General features: G+C 38.6%; 1 protein-coding gene and 1 long non-coding RNA gene across 27 annotated transcripts in view; one reads left to right on the top strand and one right to left on the bottom strand.

The window, feature by feature from the left end:
* DST (dystonin) overlaps positions 1 to 16,737 on the bottom strand; it is a 314,302-nt gene extending 297,565 nt beyond the window's left edge. For 19 of the 26 annotated variants that reach the window (XM_039320283.1, XM_039320278.1, XM_039320288.1 and 16 more), the window contains exons 1-2: positions 16,417 to 16,737; positions 15,799 to 15,860 (exon numbers count right to left, since the gene is read on the bottom strand). In XM_039320283.1, coding sequence (XP_039176217.1) covers positions 15,799 to 15,860; positions 16,417 to 16,597 — 243 coding nt within the window. In that variant the 5' untranslated portion in view covers positions 16,598 to 16,737. The remainder of the gene's footprint in view (positions 1 to 15,798; positions 15,861 to 16,416) is intronic. The other 7 variants (XM_039320313.1, XM_039320316.1, XM_039320280.1 and 4 more) reach the window with 1 other exon arrangement.
* A 106-nt stretch (positions 16,738 to 16,843) lies between these two features.
* On the top strand, positions 16,844 to 18,110 carry LOC120297555. Its single transcript, XR_005553837.1, has 2 exons — positions 16,844 to 16,983; positions 17,553 to 18,110. It is a non-coding gene; the product is annotated as an uncharacterized LOC120297555 (long non-coding RNA).
* Positions 18,111 to 18,473: the final 363 nt, after the last annotated feature.

The following is an 18,473-nucleotide window of genomic DNA, read 5'->3' as shown; positions in this document are numbered from 1 at the left end:
TACACAGAATCAGTGAAGAACCTTGAACACACTTAAGAATAAGTCCACTCAGCTCTTTGTGGCTTACTGCTGAATAAATCTGTTCAAGGTTATTAAAACATTATTCTTAATTTGCATGGAGGCATGGTTCATATACAATGATTTTACGATTGTATAAACCTGTGTTTCTCAACCTTGACAATTTTAAGGCATGTGGACTTCAACTCCCAGAATTCCACAGCCAGCATTGCTGGCTGTGGAATTCTGGGAGTTGAAGTCCACATGCCTTAAAATTGTCAAGGTTGAGAAACACTGGTATAAACAATTTAGCTGAATGTAAGTTCTAGAAAACTATCAAATGTCATCTCCACAAAAATAGCACCAAAGCCAGAAGCAAAACAGGGAGATTGTAGAAATTATATAGATTTACAGATATCTTTTCCAGACTGGTCTTTTTTAGATGCTATCTCCAACTTGTGCTACCATGTTATCTAAGGATTATGAGAGGTTTAAACAAATATAGTTAGAAGAAAAGTAGCTATAAGAATGTAAAGATAAAATAAATTGTTTTGCATAATGGGTGCTGTCCCTGCCGTAAGTGCTGATCTAGCCCTACAGTTTGACTAATAGTAATCTTCATAGAATTTCCATGCTGACATTTGGGTTATCCATGTGCAGAATAACTGTATGTCAACATGCCAGTCATCCATAAAATCATTACTTGATGGGTTGAAACTCAGCTATATGAATACAGGAAAATTACCTGTAAACAGTTTGCTTCTGTTTTTGTTTTGTTTTTTACAGCATTTCAACTAACTATTGGGCTGCTTTTCAAATTTAAAACCAATTAATTTATAGACTTAATTCAAAAAAGAAAAAAATCAGAAGAATGGCCTCATTTCTTGCAGGGGATTTTCTTTTGCACAATATAAACTGTATTAGATCATAGCCTTAATTAGTTAGGACATAAACATTTCAAGTAAAGATATGTAGCAATTGTACAACCACTCATTGGTGAGGAATTTTCTTTCAGGGAAATTTTACACCTGAAAAAGTTACCTTTGCATTTGGATGCAAATCATTTGATTCTAATGCATATCCTTTTTCTGTCAAAGGCTAGCGTTAAAATTATATTAAAGTATGACATGTCTAAAAGAACCATTACATTTGTTTTGTAAGTGCTTCCCCTCTATCTTTCCTCTTAGGTTAATGGAAATGATTTTAAATGCGACACGAGTTTACCTCAATAAATATTTTGCAATATGATATGGGAGTTATGTGTTCAAAGGAAAAGGCGAACCCAGTGGGATAGTAAATGCCCATAATTGAGCCTAATGTTATAGTGTTCAACTTATGACCACAACTGAGCCCAAAATTTCCATTGCTAAGCAAGACAATCTTTCTTGCTACAGTTATTAAGTAAATCACTGCAATGGTTAACTTAGCAACATGGTTGTTAAGTGAATCTGATTTCCCCACTGACTTTGCTTCTTAGAAGTTCACAAAAGCTGATCATCTGTAACCATGATAAATACATACAAGGTGCCAAGTGTCCAAATTTTGATCATGTGACCATGGGGATGTTACAGCAGCCATTAGTATGAAAAATGATCATTAGTTCCTTTTTTTTTTCAGTGCTGCTGCTAAAACTTTGGTCATTAAACAAAATGTTTTAAGTTGGGACTATCTATGTTGCCTTATTGCCAGATGCCAGTATGTTTGCTTTTTAATTATAAAGGAAGATGTTTTCTACCACAACTTATTTTAAGGACACATCATCTGCACGAAATAAAAACTCAGTATTTTATTGACATGTAACCAGACTGGAAATAATGACTAACTATCAAACTGAGACATAGCTGTCTGTCAGAGCAAAAATCCCATCTATGTTACTTCAGGGAATGATTCAGCAACTTGCAATAATCTGCAGCTCAAATCAAATGAATATATTAAAAACACATACAATTTTAAATGTGTGGTGATCAAATATTGATCTTAGCAAGAATTTAAAATTATTAAAGGAGAACCTCTGCAGAGAACTTGCTGAAATAGTATACAGTACCTATCCATATATTTTATGTATTTTAAATGGTATAAAAAAAAATCAAGAATTTCCTCTGAGTGCCCTTGTGACAATCATCATGCATTATCTACCAAAGAGCTCTAGGTTATATAAGGGAGTGTTTTATATTAAATCAACCAATTGATCTGTCCAGCCCCAAGCTGAATCCTACGTCAGATATGTACCAATTTTCCAAGCAAATGTCTTTGCTCTTATCTGAAATCCTGCTTAAGGCAGAGATTTGGAAATTTAGCAAGCTGTGCTCTAAACTATTCCCATCATGTGACAAAGTCTTTATTAAGTATTCGTGTAGAAAAAGATGAATTAAAAGACAGACAAATCCCATTATGTCTGATGTTCCTGTTGTTTATTTCCATGTCTATATAAATATAAATGAGTCTTATCCCATCTGCTGTGTTTTCCATCTGGCCTGTATGCTTCTTAAGGAAGAATACTGTGTCATCTCCTTGAACTCTATTTGCTGTCATTCGATTTCTCGATCTCTTTACCACAAAAGGGGTATTTATCCCCTCTAGTTTAAAGGATGCAGATAATCATTCTGTGACTCTCTGTAGCCTATGATGAAAGCCTAGTTGTGTTACCAAATACATCAAGGACAGGCTTAATAGTATTTTAGTACAGATATTTCATTTCAAGGTTTTTCATTTTAAAGCCAATTTATGCATGTATACACAGAGAGGAAGACTGTTTGCTTGATAACATTATTTAAACCTTCATGAAACTGAAGGCTGCACACATGGAGATGTCTGATGGGCTTTTTCCATGCATTAAACAGATACATGCTTGCTTTTCCCATAATTATATTTTCAAGGTAATATTTGTGTTTATGGTAGATTGTGCCACCCAAATAAATGAGCATCCCAATTAGTGTTACTATATTGATGCTCCCAAAGAAACTCTGCAAAATTTGAGCTTTACGTCAAGATTCTCTTCTCAGTTTAATCCTCAATCCCTAAACTGGAATTCCTAACATCTGTGGTATTATGATCCCTAAAGCAGTAAATGAATTAGTATGACCCCACCCCACCCCCGTCCCAAATAAAATTACACTACACTTTAATAAATCACTCTATGCAGATTTGTTAGAACTATTCCACAGCCAACCTTACTTGCAAACCCCAAAGGCACATGCAGAGCAAGATATAGATGTAATCACAGTAAGAACTATTATAATGTGGTTTTTTTGGAAATACATACCACAATCACTCCAAAGGCTCATCCCAAAGCCTAGTAGGGCTCACTTCAGATTAATAATTATTTCATTTACCTTTGTAGAAACTGTACACTTGAAATCCTGGATTTCACTACTCCTTACAGACACTAAGGAATGCTGTGAACCCAAAGAGTTAAGGCTTGCCCTCCTGCCTTTTTTATAAGTATGATGAAGGTGGGAAGACACTTCTTTATGTATTTTTTTCCTTTTTTACTATATTCTTACTTTTCTTTCTTTTATATTTTTTCCTTTTCTACATCTTCTGTTTCTTTTTATTTTTCTATTTTTTAAAAAATTGTAGTTTTTACTGTTGAAATACACACAGCTCAATCAAGGCTTTGCTTGACTACATGTGCAAGATTCCCAAATTGCAACCCTCTTTAAAAATCTGCTCATGACCATCAGTTTGGCCCCCCCTTCTAGAGGTTAAAGCAACTACTCTCTGACTACTGCATTAATCACCCTTACCTGCCGTTTGACACATTATACGCAGCTGCCTCTGCCAATCCAGTAATAGATTACACTAATCAAGAAATTTCAAAACAGCTGAGTTTTGGGAATGAATAAATATCACACACAAAAATACTTAAACAGTGTCTAAAGTGATGGTACCACAAACTAATCTGTGTGGATCCCAAGCAAATCTGGAAAATTTCCTGCTTTGTTATTCCATTATGCATATGATAAAGCAGGGTCCACAATCACAGCCTCATGCCATTTTTACATGGACAAACACTTGCTCAAGATGACTTTCTTGGCATTGTACTTCGAACAGAAAACACTGAGGTTATTTTTATCTTTTTGAATCATTTTATCTAATTTTTATTGGTATCTTAACTTTTTCACTAAAAAAAGTACCTGAGCTTGCCATGTAACATGTCATATGTAAGGCAGCCATTTCTGCCTGGTTTAGTTAAGCTTCTATTATGAATATACACCGTGAGTTTTGCAATTCTTCAGTATTGGTCTCCCAATCTTGTATCATCAGTAAAGTTTCACTTTTCTACAAATGTCATGCCATATTTGTTCTTGCAGCTAGCAGAACATATCATAGTAAATTGTGATACTTTTCTGGAATTATTTCTAATAAAAATATTTTGGTCTCAGTTCAATTTTTTTTAATGGATTTTTGATTCAGCACTTTTGAGAGGGTTTTTCACATGACCACATGTGCTAAAATGTTTCTTTTTCTCATTGTAGCATTTCCAAGATAGGATTTGTCCATCTTAGTAATCATTGATGGAGTTAAATATATTCTGTAATATACCTTATACCAATTTTCTCTCAAATTCTAACCTGGGATAGATATAATTTATATTTTTGTAGTTGTTTCTGTTCTTATACTGTTGTTATTAATTTATTATTATACCTTTTGTTTTTCAGAAGTTTTGCATCTACTTTAGAATGCAATTTTTTATTTGTTCTGTTTCTAGGGCACATTTGAATAACCATTTCTATGTACATCCTAGAAGGTTATCCTAGTTCTATAATACTTGTTTCAAATTATGTCATTTTTCTCAAGGCCTTTTCTTCTTTCTTGAGATTACTTTTTATTCTTTCAGCAACTTTGTTGCTTTTAAAATTTCTCCTCCAAACCTGAGTTCTACACTTTAGCCTTTCTTATTTAGAACTGCAGAAAAATTAGGGAAAAAATGTTGTCTCTACTTTCAGCTGGGACCTTGCATTTTATTTTTGTTCCCTGCACAAATAGACAAATGCCTTTTATTTAAATCCACATCCAAAGTTATATAGCTAGGGCAATCTAAAATATATAATTCTAGTATTTAAAAATGCTCGTCTGTAGAACTATCTAAAAGTTGTCAAAACAGGAACAAACCAATCCACTATTAAGAAATCCTCAAGCATGTATATATTTTATTTTTTAATAATAATGAATGTAAGAAGCCTTCCATGATAAATTGAAAGTGTGTGTATGTGCTTATGGGCCTGCACAGAGACAAGTTTATATTATTTGACATTTATGCAGCAAAGTACAGGCTAGTACTATTTACAAAGAACGAATGACTCATGCAACATTTTGCATACAGAATGCCTTAGGTATTAGGTCACCTTTCTTGGAACTGAGGAAAAACATCTTTTTTAATATACTACTCCATATGTCTGAGATAAAAGCATAATGGAAAATGGAAATGTTTTGAATCATCAGTCTAACACTAATAGCACTGCTAAGTCAGATTGTTTTATCAGATCCCTATAGGTCTTTCTTGGCTCTTTAGAAAAATAGGCACAAGCAGCAGCTTCCCAACTGGGAGGTTGGGGGGAGGGTACCAAAATCAGCAAGATGAAGCATGGGGAATTACAATATAAACCTTCCGTTTCTGTACATGCATTGAAGTTGCATGCGCATTCAAAAAGGGCATGGTTTGCGTGGTAACAGTCCATCCACCATCTCGCCAATTTGGACCACATCACTTGGCATGACCATTTGCAAACTAATCTTTTGTTTTCTTAAAAAAAAAAAAAACTATACAAAACACAACTAAGTAAAACACCTAATTATGTTGGCGTTACCTTCTACAAGTTATGGAGACAACTTTTGTTCTAATAAAAGTTTCAATTGCATTGATTATATGTAACGTCAGGCTCTGTTGAAGAAAAGGGGGAAAAAAGTATCCCCCCTCCCCCGCCCAGTAACAGCATTTGCAATAGACCAGTGTTTCCCAAACTTGACAATTTTAAGGCATGTGGACTTCAACTCCCAGAATTCCACAGCCAGCGTTGCTGACTGTGGAATTCTGGGAGTTGAAGTCCACATGCCTTAAAATTGTCAAGTTGGGGAAACACTGCAATAGACAAACAGTGAAGTCTTAGAAATTTCAGAAATCCCATACCACAGAGGTCGCCAACCTTTCTGGGTCGGCGGCCCGGTTGGAAAAGGAGGTGCAGACACCTCAATGCACGCATGCGCACACATGCGAATGTGGCTCCGTGTGCATGCATGCATGCAAATGGGGCCATGAGCATACACACTCTGCAAATGGGGCTGCTAGTATCAGTGTGTGGCTCACAGCTCTGCTAATGCTGGCGAGAGGCTCACGGCTCAGCTAGTGCCAGCGCAAGGCACATAGCTCACCTAGCACTAGCAAGAGGCTCGCGGCTTGGCTAGCACCGATGCAAGGCCTGTGGCTCGGCTAGCGGCAGCGCAAGGGAGGGTGAGCGTGTGCACTGGCTAGCCTCTCACGCGACCCGGGGGCCAAGAGGCCATGGCCCAGTAGTGGACTGCGGCCTATAGGTTGGGAACCTCTGCCAATAGCAAAGCAAAGCAGTCTTGCTTTGGTGGTATTTAAAGTCTTTTATAAAATAGGCACATCAGCCAACATGATAAATGACAGCCAAATTACAATGGGTTAAATATTGAGCATTTCTACAACCAAAAGAATAATTAGAGTAGGTTTACAGAAAATGAATAATCAAGCTATAAACAATACCCCACTCAAGGTGTGACCAACTCAGACAAACAATCAAACAATAAACAGCCTCATCAAAGAACCATCAAGAACATTCCCACCAACCCAGACAGGGCAAGCTGCTAGAATAAATACAGAGAACAAGCCCCACTCCCTTCTACCACTGATGATGTCACCTAGTTTGGCAATGAAATGTCTACAAAAAAACTACCAAGTTTAGGGAGCACCAAGAACCCCATAGAAAATCAATAGCAATTTTGTTTTATGACATTTTCTCCTGTTAATTGTATTATGTTTATATACGCCCATTAAGGAGTCGATTTACTAATACAATTCTAATATATGTAGTCCTCAACTTATGACCCTAATAGAGTCCCACATTTTTGTTAAGGCAATTGTTAAGTGAGGTTTGCCCCATTTTACGACTTTTTTTATTACAGTTGTTAAGCAAACCACTGCAGTTGTTACATGAATCATGCAGTCATTAAGCGAATCTGGCTTTCCCCAACTTTGCTTGTTGGAAGCCAGCTGGGAAGGTTACAGATGTGATCACATGACCCTGGGACATGCATCTGTCATAATCTGTACATCCTAGTTGCCAAGCGCCTGAGTTTTGATCACTTGATCATGCAGATGCTTCAACGGTCATAAGTGTGAAAACTGGTCAATAAGTCACTTTTTTCAGTGTCGTTTTAACTTCAGTCACTAAAAAAAAAATGATTGTAAATCGAGAACAATCTGCACATGTGGGATGGTCTGTTTTTAAAAGTTCTCCGTAGTGAAATCAAGATCAAATTATTGTTACTGTTTATGGGTTGTAGATCAAGTGTGTCCCAAGATCCACGAGGCTAAAGCTGTACAGAAAGACAGTATTTTTTAGACTCACCTCTATCCGATAACGAAACATTGGCAAGAAAACAACCAAACTCAGAAAGCACCAAGGACTCTAGTTATAACTGTGGTTTTTCAGAAAGCTTTTGGGAAGGAGAATCCCAGTTAAATGTTCGTACTATAAGCAGCTTTATCTGATTTTATCTGTTTTTGAGTTTGACTTGAAAGTCATCTAGAATTGAAAAATAGGCAGAATACAATATTTATAATAATTGTATATTTATAATTAAATTTTAATTAAAGTTAATTAAAAATAAGTGAGTACAACAGTATATTGTTCTCTGTGTAATTGATAATTTCTTCCATCTAGCATATTAAAAATTACAACGCAGAGCTAAGTTTAAGTGAACCCAAGGGCTTACACTCAGAGAGGTGGTATGCTTTTTAGTGTGCAAATATTCTAAGCAATTAAAGTATGGTAAGAGCAATTTCAATGTCCCATGTGGCAGCAGGTAACAGTATCTTGCTGACTTTGTCTGACCTTGAGAAAACTTAACATAGTCAAACTGGATGAAAGGTCACAAGGAAATCCCAGGACTGTAGGCTAGGCTAGGAAATCAAGGCAATATCTCAGAAGGCCAGAATAATCCATTTCAGTAGTATTGCCAATAAAACTACATGAACATGTCCACGTCGTCAGTAGGAATAGGAAGAGTTTATTTTTACCTGCGGTCTGCAGAAAGATTTATGAACGAAGTGGAAAACAAGGGTATGAATCACTTATATACATTTCAGTACAGCTTGAAGGAATTCAGTCTCATGTTTTTACAGCAAATGACTGAAGTTAATGGAGTACAGCTTTCAAATGGTCTTTTGCATCATCAGAATTTAATTGTACTGCTCCTCGATATATGTGTATGATCCTCGTCTGAGACTGAGATGATGGGTCAAAATGAAATTCCCAATTCTTAACTTATATTACATTCAGTTTTTATTAATTTAAATATTTCAGTCTTCTACTGGTTCCTATCAGCACTTCATTTTCCTATCCAATTTCACAAAAAGTATTGATAGATGTAATCTCTTCCTACATACAGGTAGTCCTTGACTTAGTGACCACTTGAAGTTATAAAGGACCTCTCCATGACCCACTTTTGAAGTTTCAATGGCCAGGCTCCCCCCCCCCCGGGTCATGTGGCTGCATTTCAGGCACTCGTCTTTTGATATTTTCCAAGTCTTATGATATTTTTCAAGAAAACCAGCATTTATTTCCAGTTTTCAACAAAACTGGTCCACAGTGAACAATGAGCTTGCTTAACAACTGAGTGATTCACTTAACAACCATGGTGATTTGCTTTACAGAAAAGGTCATAAAAATAATCACATGGGTGACCTGCTTTACTACCATCACCACTTACAAGCATAATGGGCAGGCTCTATTACAGTCGTAAGTCAAGGACTATCTGCAGTCTGTTGACAAGAGAATGGTTGCCTACACAAGGGAGCACTTTAATAAATCTGTTAAGAGTTCCCTATTCACATCCTAAATATAATTCAACAACTTTGGTATTTTTAATTCTTCTTGATTAAGCCAAATTTGTAACAAATCAAGGCATGGGGTTGTCAAATTATGAACTGGTGGAATAAAATAAAATAAGCAGTTAGAATACTGAATGTATTTCACTAAGCACTTCTTCTGTAACAAGCACTCCCTGCCAATCTTCAACAATTATTTTATTGGCAATTCAAAGCAAAACTGTCAGTTGTTGCTACAATTAAAAGAATCCTTCAGGGAAAATATTACTGCATATTCTTGTAGCTCCCATTAGCCAGCCAAGGCCAAAGTATGCATGGCCTAGAACAGAGGTAGGCAACCTTGGCTCTTTTATAACTTGTGGACTTCAACTCCTGTGCTGGCTCAGGAATTCTGGGAGTTGAAGTCCACGAGTCATAAAACAGCCAAGGTTGCCTACCCCTCATCTAGAACTATGCTTCAACATTATTTCCCCATTCATAATGCTTTGCTTTTTATTGTTTATTTATATCAAATAGTTGCTTCTGCAGATCTTGCTATTTATTTAATACTGAATATATTCTCTTCTTTCTATTTATTCCAACAAATGTGCCAGGCAACATTCAACAGTTGAAAATACAAAGTACAAAACAAACAATACAATCAAAACTAGAATCCAGCTTTTTTCTTAGCAAGAGTACATTTCCCTTATCTGGAATTATTTTGCTAGTTCTACCTCAACAGTTCCGTTATCAATATTAGAGCACATTGAAAAGTAATGATTGTTTCCTTGGAGTTAAGGAGGTAGGAAGCAATGTTTCATTAGCATATTGATGGCATCTCATTCCAAATAGCTGAATAATCTCCTCCCCTGGTTTCAGGTGGATGTTAAAGAGCACAGGAAACAAGACTGGATATTTAAGGGACCATCTCTTCCCAGTTTCATCCACCCATCTCTTCAGTTGGCTGAAGAGACATGTTAGAGGTTCCATCTATTCAGGAATGTTACCTGACAGGGTCCAGGCAGGCAGTCTTTTCTGCAGTGGTACAGGCCCTTTGGAACATCATTTCCCTGAAACTTAGACTGACATCTACCCTTCTAATCTTTAGGAAAGTCCTGAAGATTTGACTTTGCCCTCTTACCTGGGGATCCAGTACTGGTGGAGTAGAGCTTGCAAAACGGTTGTATTATTAACTGCATTCTTGCAGATTGTGTGTTTATGGCTTTAATAGTTATTGTTTTTCATGTGTTTTTATAGTTTTTGCTATACAATTGTGTTTATGTCTTGTATTTTTGCATTGGGGGGTTTAACTTCATGAACAGCTCAAAGTCACATATGTGAGATGAGCAGTTATATAAATTCTATACATAAATAAATACAGAATGCAACTTAAGTGTCAAGTGGTAATTACACTGTACTACCAATGAAGGAGAATATTTATAGCTCAGGGCTGAAATGAATGGGTCCTTGGTGCTCTCTGAGCTTGCTTGTTTTCTTGCAAGTGTTTCATTACCCTAACTAGGTAACATCATCAGGACTAGCACTGATGTTACCTAGTTAGGGTAATGAAACGTCTGCAAGAAAACAAGCAAGCTCAGAGAGCACCAAGTACCCCTCACATTGTACTAGTTTCTGGTCAAGTCTCAACAGGAATGATCAGAATCACTGCAGAACAGTGATTGAAAGTCGTCTTTTCCTGGGGTTAAAACAGGCCAGCACTCCATAAAACTGAAAGGCACTAAGAAGACCACCAGGATCATGTTCTTCCCACCCATTTTCTGATATAGAATGTTTATAAAGCAAACAAAGCTGTTTCAATACTGTAACCTGGACAAAGCTCCTTACTAAAATAGATCCCAAACCCCCACTTTCACTTTCACCAGGTGCCTGTAAAGCCACCAAACCACAATTCTGTCATTCACCTTTCCCAAATATTTGACAGATTTTCTTCTAAGTGAAGAAAAGGGGTTTTCAACAAAGGTTTTAGAACCTCCTCCTTTAAGCATACAGGGACACATCCATACTCAGAAAGTCTTTGATCCCCCCTCCCCTAACTGAATCACCAGGAAGATCAAGGATTGAGCAATCATAGGTGGTGAGTCTCTATACATCCTGTTTACCTCCTCGAGATCTAGAAACTGAAAAGATTTCATATGAACCTAGCAAGTGATTGCTAACATTATCTCCTCATTATTGCCTTCCTATGGAATCCAAATTAAGGCAAATCCAATTAACTTTCTCTACAAAGAATGATGAAGGTTGTTTATTGATTAAACCAATTTATATAGCTGCCCATGTCACAGGCAAGTGACTGTGGGCAGTGTACAACAGAGCTTAAAAGGTAATAAATATATTAAAAAGTATAAAAGCCAAACCTTCTCAATACAACCACAAGGTTATAATGAACCTTTGGTGTTCTCCTCCTTCAATATTTTATTGGACGAGATGCCATATGTCGTTAACTGCTTGAGCCGTATCAGTATTCCAAAACTCAGTGGAAGTTTAACAGTATCACTGACAGATAAGGTGAGAAATTCATGGAACATAATCAGAACAGCATCTAGATCCACCAGACACACGGGTTTGACTATTTCAAATATTACAAAGAATTATATAAACTGTCTCCACTTTCAGTTCAATGGCATGAGATAAACAAAACATCAAATCTAGAATATGACCTGTTATACCGGTAGCAATGGATCTAGATACCAGCCAGGATGGGGTCCATCATCTTATACCGGTAGCAATGGATCTAGATACCAGCCAGGATGGGGTCCATTCCAATCTCTGAAGGAAATCAAAACCTCCCAAAGCAGTAAATCCATCATAGTCTACTGCCATGCCAAAAATCACTTCAGCTAGCTAAGAAAGACAGACTCTTGTGGACTGAAATGGATTGTACATTTAACACTTTTTCTAGATTATTTCAGCCACCCAAGCACAGCCAGCAGCAAACACCCTGAATCTGCAGTCTATGGGACAGAATGTCTGGCCAGTGAAATATAATTTCTATAGACTATACCTCCTCTCCCTTCCAGCCCTAGAATATTACATCATAAAGTATTCCAGTAGAGAGCTTGTGAAAAAAAATTCCAAAAAAATTGCCAGGTCAAGGAAAAAATCCTGGATAATAAACATGTTATCAACAAATGACATTAAAAAGTAGGAACTTTATGTTGGTGGCTCCACTGTCAACATCATCTAGAAAGGAGGTACGGTAACAATAATTTCTTATTTAAGACCTAAAAGAATTCCTAACTTTAATTGCTTTAGTATACGGTATATTAGCGAAGGAAAAGAATTGTAGCTCTGAATGAGTTCTTCAAGAACTGGAAGATGATTCTTTGAATAGCAGAGGCTTGTTCTCTTTGCTTGCCTTTTCCTCCCACAAATCAAATATTGAACTATATAATTCAAAGTAGAATTTTGCCGTGTCCACTAAAGAAGAAAGTAGGTTAACTGTAATAATGTGTCACATACTGAGGATGACTTTTATTTTTTATATGCAGTAGAGAATTACTACCTGTGAAATGAAGGGAGGGAGATGTACTGAGATAATACTGTTGACTATTTGAGATTTCAGTTACCAAACCACCGATTAGGATTTTTTGGGTATTAGTTTCTCTGAGTGATCTATTTTTAGTGCCTAGTATAAGTATCTTATCTACAAGATAAAACTAAATACATAGGTCAGCTCCAGCAGGAAGTATTCAGCGGCTGCTGATGTAAAGGCTGTGACACACATTTTTTTAAGTTCTTTTCTTCAGCCTAGCATTTAGCTGCTGTCATCTCATGCAACTATATTCACACCATGATACTTTTACGTGAGAGCACAAAATCAGAAACTGATAAAGTTGAACAAAGAAAACATTAATCAGATGAACTTTCAATAAAAACAAGTGAAAGGTTAATAGTAAATTCATGATTTAATGAAATGCATTATGCCAGTACATTTTAAGGAGATTACTGAAGAGGTAAGAGAGGAATAATGATAATTTCTCAAAATGTTCTTAGTTCCTAAACATTAGCTTTTGCTGCCATTCCCTAAATGCCATCCTTGGTGGGAATTAAGATTCAACATCAGTTTCTCTCTCCCTTGATATGAAAATGATAGGAGGGACTTTATCTTGCATTTCTCCTCAGGAAGTGATAGGCAGGTCATGTTCTAATAAAGATAAATACAAACAGCTCAATTTAATCTTAATTCATGATATAAAGTACACTGACATTTACTCCAAGGTAAAATGTCTGAAAGATCATGGCTCTCCCCCCCCCCTTCCCAGAATCAGCATTATTGAGAACTGCGTTCTAGCATGTTATTCTCCAGGAATATTTCTAAAGCTGACTGAGAAGCTGCAGAATGAGAAGCTGTCCTCTTATCAGGCCAAAACCAAAAATGACAACTCTTCCAAGCTAAGTTGTTTACTGTTTCACATCTATAGACAAAATCTTGCCAGGCTAAAAATTCTTACTATCTGTATCTACAATACATTCTGTGAGCTATTAGGGAGGGACTGCCTTCATCCTCTTTCTCTCACACATAATCTCTGGATTAAGTTGCCTCTTACTCTTCTAGAAGGTCCCTCTAGAAGACGTACCTCTTCACCACATTCCATCTCACGTCATCTGCATTTCTTTCCTTTGATAATGCAACTCTTTGTGGCAATTAGAGAATTTCTAAGGCTTAGTTGCTCACAATTCAATGGAATTTGTTTGCTACATTTATGATCTCAGGGCCCAATCATCAACCATTTCTTTTTATAAGAGTCATGCTAGCATAGCAAGTTTGAAGATCCACTTGCAGGTTTTGGGAAGAAACCTTCCTAGACATCAAGAAAACTCAATAATTTGCTGTTACGGTTGTCATTTCTAGATCTTGAATTGACTTAAGTCCATCCCTATTTGAGAATCACAAACTACATTGTAAATCCCAGGCAGCTCTACTTGGAAATAGCTTCTGTTCTGAGAAAGCAACATCACCAACTGCCACTTTGTCAATTTCTTAGCTACATCACACACTTGAAACCTTATTCAGTTACATATTTTTCCTGACAAGCAAAGAAAAGCAAGAAGGGGTTGATGGAGCTAAGAATACCACAAGCTCCATCACCTAAAACCAGCTTTGCTATCATGTTCAGTTGCCAATACAAATGTCACTTTTTCGATATTTAATTTTCCTTTAGGCTGGCAACTGAAGGGAAATTTGATATCCCTTAGGTACAGCTCCAATTACTTCCCTCCAAAGGGGCTTGCTTACTTTCAGAGAGAGGCAAGTAACCTCTTTTTTGTAACCCAGGAAAGGAGAGGAACACATATACTGCATTTTAAACATTTTCAGTGCTTAACGACTGCAATGAACAGGGCATGTGAAACTGTCCTGCTGTTACTTCACAGTTTGCCACCAAATTTTAGTACCATTTTGTTGGGCAGCACTATGCCAAGAAACAGGGTTGCTCATCTTTTACATACTTCTTTGTTACAAACATGAAGAGAATTTGTTCTCCATGCATTAACTGGGGGATTCTCGACCCAAAGGGATTCTGTCACTCCATAAGGAAACAATCATATGGATTTGCCACATGATTCATTGGACACCCTTCCAGTTTTGTGAAATCCCATAAAAATGGGAAGATCTCACTTTTGAGTAAATCTAATTAAGAGTATACCACAAACGGGATTTATTTATATAGGAGCAAACTTTTACCCACGCATAAGGCTCGGCTTCATAAAGACATGGTAACAGCAATATTTTCTAGTTTAACTGGCTATTGATATCTGAACTGGGAATGTTAATAAAAAGACTCTCAAGCTCCAAACGTGTTTGAAGCTTAGGTTTATAGATGTAGATCAATCACTTAATAACAAAAACCCTTGATTAGACTCTTGATTTTCCAGTGGGATTTTACTATTATTTTAATAAAGAAGCAATTGTCCTTGAATGCTAACTTGAAAGAAAGGCCAAGTTCTATAAAGATCTCCCTCTAGGATAGAATTCCCAACAAACTGCTTTAAAACAATGTGTTAAATGTATAAAAGCAAGGTTAAGAAGAGCAAGTTCACTAAAAAAAAAGTATTAAATGTCAGAAGCACCAAATAACCTTGAATAGCTGTGAAGATTAGATGGGCTCTGTTTCCTCAATCTATTGCAGGAAGCCAAAAATGTTCATATTCATTTCAAGTTGAAAAGCCTTATAATGCCTGAACATTAAAATCAATTTGTGAAATATATTGTATCCTCCCCTCCTCCTATAGAGAAAGCAATCAACTTTCTGAGATTTGAACTAATTGAAAGCTCACAAGTACTTATTTTAGAAAAGTAGAAAAAAGTGAAAACTGAAAGAGTGACTATCCCAATTCCTGCAGAAAGTTCTTCATTTTAGAAAGATGCTGGCTTTCTTGATGAAAATCCCAAATTACCTTCCAAACTGTGGTCATTGGCTAAAGACCAAACAATCAGAGGCTGAACTATGGTAATATCTAATCACCCCTTTTTGTTTCAGATGAATTGCTTTGTCTATTTAATAGCCTTGTAAATTAAACCAGTTTACAGGAGTATAACAGTAAGATTTAACACTTTAATTAACAAGAGTATATACAGATAATTAGATATATAATCTTAAGTGAAACAGCTTATTAAAACATTCAGTCATGATTTTCCATGCAAAACTTTTTTTTAAAAAAATGGCAAGTATTTTCAAAACATGCATTTTTAATATAGAAGTATTTCAATAAGAAAACTTTTTTCTAACCTTGAGATTGCGTGCTAAATAAATTACCTCGGAACGAAAGTGATGTGTTCTCATTACAGCATCTAGAAAGAGAAGAGAGGGGAGGGGGAAGACACGACTGTATCTGTCTCCATTTCAGAACAGCAGCATCCACATTCTACAAAATTAGTCGGGTTTTTTTTTTTAATTATTTCCAATCAACCGTTACCATCTCCCACATGAAAGTGTGCGGTCTTCTCGACGCAGAGCTGACCCCAAAAGCGAACGTGTGTATATATATATATATCTACGTATTTCCTCTCTTCGAAGTTGATGGGAAAGTTACAGTCTACTTGACTGTTGGGGGGGGGGTGTTCGCAACCATCAGACTGGCATTTAAAAATTGAGGTTGGGGTGGAGATTAGGCTGCCGCAACCTCTGCACTTCTCCACAGTCCCTTTCCCAAATATTTGGAGCCCTGCCATTAGGATCGCCGTTCTCCGCAACGGCGAAACCCATCCTTCTTACCCTGGGCAGATGCCGGGGGATTCCCTTTGACATCCCTCCCACCCCCGTCCCCCACCCCCGTTTAAGCGGCGGAACCCCCCTCCTTCCCTTCCCCCTCGGCCAAGGTGAGCAAGCCAACACTGCGTCTCTTACCTCGGCTCCTTGAGCGCCCTGCGAAGACCGATTTGATCGGATGCCTCCCTTTCTGGAACTTACGGTGCCAGGAGCAGAAGAATAAAATCGTGGCGATGGTCCCCACCAGCAGAAGCAGCAAGAAGAGGGCACACTGGATGCTGTAGGGTCTCAGCAAGACCAAAAAGGCAGCCGCGATCATGGTTCAAACGGGTCTGCGCTTACGTGTGTGTGTGTGTGTGTATTCGGGTGGAAGAAATCCAGGGAGGATCTTTTTTAAAAAAAATAAAAATTGCTGGCCCGGGGTGGGGGGGGGTGAGGCAGGAAGCTCCGAAGGAATGCTGAGGAATCAGCCCCGAAGGACAGCCATGGAGGGTTGAGAAAAACGCAGCGAAGGGCAAGCTGGCCTCTTTAGACGGCCGGGAAGGAGGAGCATGAGCGTGCGGCCCGGGAATGAGGGCTCCGAATGGCTGCAGCAGCACCGCTCTAAGACGTGCTAGTGATTTCCTCGGGAGAGAGCAGAGCGAGAACGAGAGCAAGAGCGAGCGAACGAGCCCTTCAGTCCATGACTCAGCAGACAAGCAGGCGGTAGGAGCACAGGAGGGGAATCAGGACCCCTTTTTTTCTTTTTGCGCGCGTAAAAGGGGAAGAGGAGAGATCCAGATGAAGCAAAGGTTGAGGGATCAGCGGCGGCAGCAGCAGCAGCAGCATCCAAGCTGCAATCCCGCCTGGAGACAGGGAGAGGGCACCCCAGCAGAGTTGCCGCTGCAGCAGCGGCAACAGCCTGGCGCTTCTGCCGCGCGCCTTGAGCTCTTGCATCCCCGCAAAAGCTCGGAACAGTGATGTTGCCGAAACGGAGGAAACGGCCGCGGCGCCCGCAGCCGCCGTCGCCCCCCTTAAGAAAGCGCTTTGCAGAGGGGGGCGGGACGGGAGACCGGGAGAAGGGAAGGGGGGGTCGACTCCAAAGTTTGCTGCCTCTGCTGATGACTGTGCTTGGCTGAGGGGAGGGGGCTGCTCGGGTGGTGGGATTGGCTGTTTGATGGTGGATGACATCACGGGCGGCTGCTACTGCAGAATGAAAAATGGCTGCTTTAAGGTATGCCAGTAAGTGAGGTGTTTCTGTTTTTTGGTGTTTTTTTTTTTGTTTTTTTTTCCAGCTGGTGGCAGCCTGGGAGAAAACGAAAGATCATTGCTCGATCCTGAGGGGAAGACACCATCATCTCTCCGCGACCAGCAGACTGGGGACCGAGAGAGCGAGGGCTGCAGCTTTGGACTGCAGAGGGGAAATTTTCCCCGTGCAGATCTTGCACTTTTGAAAGCGAGACCCCGGGAAAGGACGAGAGGAAGAGGAGAAGACTTTAGCTCCGCGCCCCGTTTCGGTCCCTTCAGTCAGTTCAGAAATCGCGTGTTTCGCGCGCTTTCTTTCCCTCGCAGAGGCGCTCGCTCACCGGGGTGAAAACCCAACTGCCGAGAGAGGCGTCAAACAAACGCAGCAGCTGGGACCTGCAGTCCGCTTGAACAGTAACTGCGCGCCTCCTCAAGGGCAGCCCGCTGAACTCGACGGTTTCCGAATGCAAACGCCAAAGGGTTGTGCTGTTACTACTATAGCATCTCTACCCTTCATCCAGTTTAAACTGTTCGAAACAGGACGTATTTTGATTCAGCAGGCGCTGTAGGGAGAAACCCGTGTGAGATTATGGTGGCAAAAAAAAAAATCGGAAAAAATCTGGTAGCAGTTTTTCCAGCTCACGACTTTTTAATAAGGTGTTAGTTAGAAAAGATGCTACCTATTTAATTCTGATTTATTGAGCAGTAAATCCTGACGAAATCCAGGACCCGTGACCCTAAGTGTGCAAACACTGCACTGTTGAGTTTGATTACTGAGGTCAGTTATTCATCATAGTTATTCCTCTCTTGATACTGATTGCTATAGTATTTGGCCTCCAGATATGTCATTACAGAGACCTGGTTATCACTGGTACTTAATGTTACAGCACAAGGATAATATGTTAAGTTAAAAAAATTCTGTATTTCTTTTGCCTTCAGTTTTGCAATTAAATTGTTATTGTAATATTTAT

This window comes from Crotalus tigris, unplaced genomic scaffold (assembly GCF_016545835.1).
Source record: "Crotalus tigris isolate CLP2741 ecotype Arizona unplaced genomic scaffold, ASM1654583v1 scf7180000023635.1308423, whole genome shotgun sequence".
Lineage (NCBI taxonomy): Eukaryota > Metazoa > Chordata > Lepidosauria > Squamata > Viperidae > Crotalus > Crotalus tigris.
The sequence above is the reverse complement of the archived record's forward strand: the minus strand, read 5'-3'. Positions and strand labels throughout refer to the sequence as shown.